The 8,743-nt window shown below is 35.4% G+C and overlaps 1 protein-coding gene across 1 annotated transcript; it reads left to right on the top strand.

The window, feature by feature from the left end:
* Nucleotides 1–869: 869 nt before the first annotated feature.
* Nucleotides 870–4,408, top strand: LOC104471827 (dynein heavy chain 5, axonemal-like). The gene is made up of 3 exons (XM_010087316.1): nucleotides 870–1,094; nucleotides 3,204–3,422; nucleotides 4,151–4,408. The coding sequence occupies exons 1-3, from the start codon at nucleotides 900–902 to the stop codon at nucleotides 4,292–4,294; spliced, it is 558 nt and encodes a 185-aa protein (XP_010085618.1). The 5' UTR covers nucleotides 870–899; the 3' UTR covers nucleotides 4,295–4,408.
* Nucleotides 4,409–8,743: the final 4,335 nt, after the last annotated feature.

The raw sequence follows: 8,743 nt of genomic DNA, 5'->3' as shown, positions 1-8,743 counted from the left end.
TTGAAACTCAGTGGAGGTGAGGTAATTCTAATATTTAATAAATCAAAAAAGACCATCAGGTGTGAGCGGTAAGCATGGGAAGAGGCACTGTCTAAAAAGGAAGACACATAAGTGAAATCTGCACAAGGAATGAATAGGGAACAGAGTTGGAATTATATCCAGATAAAATTTTGTGTAATGTTCGTGTTCATATTGATATTTGACTCTTCTGTTGAGAACTGGTAGGAAGAAATTTGAATTTAAGGAATAAACTTGAATTTAATGTCAGAGCTTTAGAGAAATGGACTAGATTGTTGCAAAGTTGGGTAACAACTCAGCAAGACTTCAATTTTCTCTGTAAATGGTTGTCACTTGGTTCCATTGAGGCTTCAGATAAAACTTACAAAAGTTAAATGGTTGATGGACCGTTTGATTTCATTAAATGTCAGATAAAACTTTCTGTTTCTTCAGCTTCCATAATCAGACCCCAAATTTTTCCCCCAAATTTTTTTTTTGAAGATTAATTTTTTGAAAATATTTTAGACTTAGATTGGAATATTAACCAATTTATTACTGATGTGTAGGACAGAAATGTGTATAATGATACATGAAGAAGATGGCAAGTGTGGTGTCCAGCCTCATCTTTCCATAGGAAAGATTGTATATTCTGAGAAGATTACGAGGAAAGCAATCCTGACTTGCAGGCAATCCTAGAAACCATACAAAGTTGTCAATGTGATTTCATCTTCTCTGTACATGGGTGGTTAGACTAAAAAACCAGATTTGGGAGAGAACAGAACACATACCGAAAAAGATTAAAAATACATCTTAAAAATATCTGCAATATCTAAATATCTATTCATTGTTCAATGTTTTTAGCTGATCTGAAGCTAGCACTGAGAGCAGAAACCAAAGCCTGGATGACTTTGCTGGGGTGTCATTGTAATAAGAAGTACCGAACAGAGATGGAAGCAATTTTCACTTTTATAGAGGAAACTGGCAAGAAGTTAAATCGCCCCATCAAGGATCTGGATGATATAAGAATAGCCATGTCAGCTTTAAAAGAGATCAGAGAACTACAGATCTCCATAGACTCTCAAGTTGGGCCCATTGAGGTAGTTAACAGGAATGTTGCATGTATGGTTACTGTTTCAAAAGAGCAATTATTTTCTGGGTTAAAGCTTATCAATGCACTTTGGCAAGATATGATTTCATATGTGTTAGATGTTGCGTGGCATCCTGTAAACCTTTTTTTTGCGTGGAACTCTGTTTTAGACAAATGTAAACTTGTTGAAGTGAGAAGTGGTTTAGTGAATAGTGCAGAAATTGAGTGATTTACGTAAAAGGAAGATGAGAATACAGATATTTAACTGAAGAAAGCTTTGTTTTTGTTGGTTTTAGCTTAGCCTGCAGAAGAGGAGAAAGCTAATGTTAGGCAGACTATATGAGAATTCATGAGAGGGATTGCTTTATTAGCTACATAATGGGTTGAAATAAACATAAACAATTGACTTCCTTAAAGAAGCTCACTTACTAGAATACATTTATTGAATATCTGACAGCGTAGGGGTTTCTGGTCAAACAGCAGAATTAAAACCAGATAGTAACTGTTTCTCTGCATTTCTAACCAGAGTGTCGATTTAAGAACACTACAGTTTGGCAAAATACACCATTGACTAGATGGTCAGTAGAATTTTTTTTTTCCTAACACATGTTCATGGTTCCTGATTGCCCGTAATTTTATTGTGAGGGTTGCGTCCTTGTTGTTTTAAATTAAAGGAACTCAATACAGAATTGTTATCTACCAAATATTGACAACTCTAATATTCTGTTTGGGAGATGCAAAAACTATGTTTGCTGTCAGACAAAGGTCTTGCACCTGTGTTTTCTGATTCTGTTTTCTCTGAGCTGAGGTAAATTATGGAAAGCAGTATGTAGTTGTATGTGCAAATAATGGAAAAGACCATGGAGCTCTTCTGTATTTTGTAGAATACAGCTAAGAAGGAATGTATATCTCAGCCTTAGAAGCTGTGAGGATCTCCCAAATTGTGTGAAGGAGCAAAAAATAGGACAGGTAGTTTATGTTGAAAAACAAAGCATATCTGCAGTTGGAACCTTCTGTGAAATTGTCATAGGTAATGGGATCTCTTAGGAGATAACATTTTGGAAGTTCCTGCTAAGACCTATTCTGGTTTGCCGTGTGATGTTGAGCCAAGGCAAAAGCCGTGGTAGCCAAGGATTCCTGAACTTCCAGTTCTGCAAGCAGGAGCCTCGAGTCCCTGGGCATATGGAGTTATGCTTCAGATTTTTGTAACTGAGATTGATGTCTTTTCCACATAGTGGAGTGGCAGACAGTTATGTTTCCATTTTTGCAATTTGTCTGCAATTTGATCAAACTGGAAAATGGAAATGGAAATAATTCCACTTTATAAAAAAATTTTCAGATGGAACTGTTATACCGCAAGAGTCATTGCTACCCTGCCCTATGCTAATTTACAGTAACTGAATTTCAGTTATGTTTTTGTGAAACTTGACTGAGGGTTTCATTACGTGGAGTGTTTATACATTGGTAGTACAGATGGAGATCAATGGTCTAAGAAAAAAAGGGATGTTAAGTAGATTTTTAACTAGATTCCTAATTCTGAATGATGAATAGTTATAACATTTGAAAGAGTTTCAACATATTAGTTGTGGTAACTTTTGATGTGGTTTCCTAATTATTTTTAGTTGAAAACATGAAGTAGAATATGAAGGTCTTTACGGAATAGAAGTTTGTTTGCTTCAGTTACTTGAAAGCATATGCTTAGATGCTTTCTCATGGCTCACCTCCCACAATATTCAGCTTGGGTCATAGCCAATAACTGAAGGTGTGGATCAGAAAAATATTCTCATTACAATAAAACTAAAGCCTGTAGACTTAATGGGTACTTTAACTGTAAATAGTACTTTAGAGAGGCAGATTGCACTAGGACAAATATCTGTCAGAAAGCAGAATGCTATGTGAAAGGTAAGGAGTTAAGAAGAACTAGCTAGTTTTCATTTTGATGTTTCTTTCAGTTTGAGATTGGTTTGCCAGATTGTGATAGTTGCTATGGAAAAAGAACGGTTTTTCTTTTCCTAACAAACCATTCTCTGTTCTTAAAAATTTAAGATGTTAGCATACATATATGTGTAAAATTAACTTGAGTTACCATTTTCTGTATCTTGATCCAACCTTCTGACAGGAATCCTATGCTATGTTAAACAAATATGGTTTACTTGTGGCCAAGGAAGAGACAGAGAAGGTGGACACTTTGCACTACACTTGGGAGAAACTGCTAGTTCGTGCAAATGAAGTGCAGAATGAGCTCATTGCTTTGCAGCCAAACTTCAGAGGAGAGCTTATTAGCACTGTGAAGACTTTTTCTGAAGACTGTACACAGTTCTATTCAGATTATGATCAGGCAAGTATTTGTGTTGTATTGTATTAGAGGACTTTTTGAGGAGCAGTGGGAGCATGGAAAAATTGTGGAGTTGGCTAATTAATGGGATGTGACTCTACTGTCTGAAGAACTTGTTTATTCTTGTTAATGTGGTATTTGAGTTTCAGTGCAGAGCAGGCTTTGGTTATTTTTTTGATATGACTAAAGTACGTAATGCTGGCAATCAGCTCTTAAAGATTAAGACTTGAGACATTTAGGATTTATGATAAACAGCTAGTTAGCATGAGCAAATGTGAAGATTGGTATTAATGAGAAATTATGTTAGAATGTAGGAAGCATTTCCTGATTTTGGGTGTAAGTACAAATGACAAGCTCTTATATCCCTTCTCAATAGAATGTGAATGAGTCCAACTGAGCAAGGCTTGTATTATTTTCGAAGTAATGCTGATTTTTACTTGAAAAAGGAGCTACCATTGCCTAGCTTTGCACTATTAGGAAAATTTTTGTATTAAAAAGACAATTAATTGCCTTCTTTCTTATTTCTCCTATTTTTTTTTAATAAAGTGCTTGTTCTAGCAGGTAACTGTGATCTCTTGGTTCAGTGGTTATGTGACATAGGGATGGAATAATTAAAAAAATTTTTGTGTTTAGCATTTAGAAAATGCTGATTAGAAATAAGTAGTGGCTATTTTCACCCTCTAAGTTCACTATTTAATATTTAATTTTTTAAAAATTTATTTTATTTTTAGAATGGTCCAATGGTGGTTGGTTTAGAGCCTCAGGAAGCCAGTGACAGGCTTACTATGTTTCAGGTACTGTTAATTCTAAGACATCACTTAATACTTATTGCAAGTAAGCTGACACTTGAAGTCTCTCAGAATGAATCAGAGTAGTTGAACTAATTTTCATTGGTACATGGGGTTACTGATTGGGCAAAGTCTGTTTTAACTTGATGAAAGCTAAGTTGGTATTTTTCTATGCATTTGCAAGGAATGCTGGTTAAAATTTGATTTTTTTTTATTTTTTTAAGGAGCTAAGAGAAAGGCTGCATAGATAATAAATACTAGAGTCAAGTATTCTCCTGAGAGCTGACTCTCAAGTTTAGTGTATTTGGCTCTCGACTGTTCTTGTGTTCATTATTGTGTCTTTTCCTCACAAATACAATTCTGCCCAGTCTTCTTTTCTTCTTCTCCCTCATTTTTCTTAATAGTATTACAGGTTTCCATTTAAACTGACTATTTTTCATGTTGAAATGTTTCTTTGTACCATGATTAACTTCTGTTCCTATAATGATGACTTTTAATGGTTTTCCTTTTCCCATAGTGCTATTCATTTGGCTTCCTACTATGTTCCTTCAGTTATATTGCAATTGACAATTAAATTTTGTTTTTCTTTGCTGTTTAAATGGTAGTAACTCTTACTTCAACCCTTCAATAAAAGAATTGCACAGGATGCTTGGAGGGATAGGATTTGCTGCATCCATCTTTCTTTGCTTTGCATGTCATACTTCACCTCTTTCAAGTGCAAGGTTAGCATTTATTGTTCTGTCACTGTTCCACATGGATGAAATGGCCTCCCTGTCATCTTCTGAAGATGTGCCTCCAAGCTAACTAAAAGTTACTTTTCTCATGAAAATTGTTGACAAAACTGTTGACAGTGTAAGTTGTTAGTATCTCCTGTATATCTTTCTAGTATTTACTAGATTTTAGTCACTAATGCAGCTCTAAGCATAATGCTGGATCTTGAATATTTAGTTATTTAATTTTATTTAATTTAATATTTTACTTTTTTATTTTTTAGAATCGATTTGATAATCTTTTTCGGAAATATATTACTTATACTGATGGGGAAGATCTTTTTGGTTTGCCTGTTACTCGGTATCCTCAGCTGCTTGAAATAAAGAAGCAACTGAATCTGTTACAGAAACTCTATAATCTATATAACAATGTTATTGACACAGTCAGTGGCTACTATGACATTCTCTGGTCAGAATTAGACACTGTAAAAATTAACAGTGAACTTCTGGAGTTTCAGAACAGGTGAGAAACTGCTGCTGTGGTAAAGATGCCTACAATATTTCTGTTACTTCTTGAATATGATTATAATTGGCTAGCACTAATAATCATATCTAAGCATGTATTTGTTCATTGAAACATGAAAAACATGAATTTCAGTTGAAAAATATATCTATTACCAACTTCGTATGATCAAGGAGCTAGTTTAGACTCTGAATGTTGAGGATTATTGTTCCTTAGAGAGCTTCTTGGTTAACTTTATTTGATGAGGTTGGAATATATGTTAAAATTGCAATTTATTTTGTTCATGAAGGGAAATTTCACTTGTTTGTTGTAATATTATTATTCATGAGAGACAGATTAACTGTAGATGTCTAAGGCAAGTTAGTGAATTGCTGAATAGTTTTCCTACAAAGTGGGATATATTGCATGCATGCATAGAAGCTGAACTTTTCTTCAAACCAGGAATCAAATGATTATAAAAATGAAACCTGCATGTTCTGGGGAACAAGGTTTTTTCTAGAGCAGTGATTATCATGAGCGTCACCAAAAGATGAAAGAAATCAAGATGTAAAGCAGTTCAGTTGTTTTTGAAGGTTGCTTGGACAAAATGCATTAGAATTATGGAGCTACACTCCCTAAGGGGAGCTTATAGGTGGCTGCCCAGCTATCAGTCAATAAAATACACTGGAAACAGATTTTCTCATGTGCAGAGTCACATACAGAATCTTCAGAATATAGGTAACCTGAATTTGGAAGGTATGTGGTCTGCTGTTAAAACCATATTTTGTGGTTAAATGGGTAACAGAATATTTGAAACTGTTTGAAAAAGCTTGCATTATTTCTGTGTAGATGCCGTAAGCTTCCTCGTGGTGTAAAGGAATGGCAAGCCTTTTTTGACCTGAAGAAGACCATTGAGGACTTCAGTGAATGTTGCCCGTTGCTTGAGCGTATGTCTAGTAAAGCAATGATGCCTCGGCACTGGAAGCGGATTACAGATCTCACTGAACACAACTTTGATGTGGAAAGTGAAACATTCAAACTGAGGAATATAATGGAAGCTCCACTATTAAGATATAAAGAGGAAATAGAGGTATTGTAAAGGAAGAGAAACAGATGCATGAAACAGAATAATCTGTTCAAGTAGTATAGGAGTAACAGTAATGAGAAGGAAAATAGAATATTTCTAAAGGAAGAATAGAGAAATGGACTATCACTTCAGCTTTCTGTATAAAATAATTTCCCAAATATATTGTGGTGTCAGCTCCTCTTTTTAAATCATGTAGCTTGGCCCAGGAGTTAATTTGTGAGGGTGCCTTGCTTTGCAACATTAAAGATATGCAAAGTAGTCATGGTATTATTCTTCTGTTCCCCCCAAAGCTGGCCATATTGTGATATGGTATACGGATTATTAGCTGTGGTGTTTGTATGCCTGTAGATCTTTCCACTTGATAAATAGTTGCTTGTCAGCCTTACTAGGGTTCAAGAAAATATGAGTTAGACTTATATACCAGAGACTTGAACCATTCATAGCTTGTTTTGTCATCCTGTTTATTTAAAAGGATATCTGCATAAGTGCTGTGAAGGAGAGAGACATTGAGCAGAAGTTAAAACAAGTGATAGCTGAATGGGACAGCAAAACATTTGTATTCTCAAACTTTAAAACCCGTGGGGAACTTCTTTTAAGAGGTGACAGCACATCAGAAACAATTGCTTCCATGGAGGACAGCTTGATGATTCTTGGCTCTCTCATGAGTAACAGGTAACAGGAAGAGGGGTGGGGGGAGATAAAAATATCAGCAAGAGGCTTTGTTTTATTGAACAAATTGTTTATCTTTCAAAGAGGAGAAAGAAAATAAACATCTAGATAGAAACTAAGAGCTTGCTTGTCCTTGAACTGTTCATGGGCTAGTTCTTGTTGTCTGTATCCCTCTATTGTCTGTATCCCTCCACTAAGTTGGTTCAGACTTCCTGAATAACCAACTGGACAGTTTTCATCAGTGCAAGAAACTGATGACAAGTATAAAGGGGAACATTCCCGATTGTGGTGGGCGTGCTATGGGCATTATAGGCACTGCTACTCTGCCCTCTGTGATATGATAGGTCACTGCTTCATGCTGAAGGTGCAAATATCTCAGTTAAAATGAGCTTCAGTTTGTCTGGTTTCACATACCAAAGCCCATAGATAAAATAAGGAACGCAGAACCTGATCATCAAAAAGATGTTCAAAAGCAAGAGTTCAGCTGATAAGGATCTCTGGGAGTCTTGCAGCTTTCAAGATGTTGCGTAGCCCTTTTTGAGACCACTTAGAGTGAAGTTTAAATCTTGCTCCTATTCAGCTTCTGTTGGATCAGAGCTGTGCTACGCACCAAGTGTACAAAGCATCAAGTTGGAACTGGTTCGGTTTATAGCTGCTAACTAGCTGAATTGAGTCAAGTGTAGGTTTTTATGCTTTCACTTGACAAAGATACAAGCAGCAAAATTGTTCCTCACCCTTGTGAATAATGTGCTGGCTTTCAAGACACTTGTTTCCTTCTTGAAATAAAGCAAATGTCTTCTTTTTATTTTAGATACAACACACCCTTCAAGACACAGATTCAGAAATGGGTGCACTATCTTTCCAATGCAACAGATATCATTGAGAACTGGTTGACTGTGCAGAACTTGTGGATTTATTTAGAAGCTGTTTTTGTTGGCGGTGACATAGCAAAGCAGCTTCCAAAGGTTTTCAGACATACCTTTTTACAGTTTGGTTTTCTACATTTTAAGAATAAAACTTAAATTTGATGTCATAATTGATGTAGTATCATAAACTTCATTTTTTTTGGTACTTAAAACTAGTCTTGCTAAGCAATTAGGTAAAAAATGCCAACAGAAGTGACGAATTAGAAAGAATAATAAAATTGTGTGAACTTGTTGATCTTTTTATTCTAGATTGTAAAATTGTTAACCAATGTGTATTTAAGTGTTGTGCCTAGTAGTAGCCTAGCCTAGTTAGGCTAGCTTAGTAGGACCTACCACTAGCCTAGGAATCCTTATCTTAAACTTTCCTACATAGCTTCTCACATGACAAATTAGCTTTTAGAAAAAAATCTTCAAATTTGAAAAACGCAATTCAAGCATAATGAATTTTTTGTCATTTTCTCTAAGAATGATTGAAAACAGCAGGTTGGACAGTGAATTATAAAATAAGCTGTATTGTGTAAGCAGAAAGATTTGTGTTTTTCTAAGGTAAAAAATCCTTAGAAGTTGGACATAGGTTTACTAGTGAGATTACTGGGTGCCAATTCTGCAAACAAGTGCCTTTTCCCTGTTCTCTCTTCCTTC

The sequence above is a fragment of the Pterocles gutturalis genome, unplaced genomic scaffold (genome assembly GCF_000699245.1).
Source record: "Pterocles gutturalis isolate BGI_N339 unplaced genomic scaffold, ASM69924v1 scaffold5801, whole genome shotgun sequence".
Lineage (NCBI taxonomy): Eukaryota > Metazoa > Chordata > Aves > Pterocliformes > Pteroclidae > Pterocles > Pterocles gutturalis.
The sequence above is the reverse complement of the archived record's forward strand: the minus strand, read 5'-3'. Positions and strand labels throughout refer to the sequence as shown.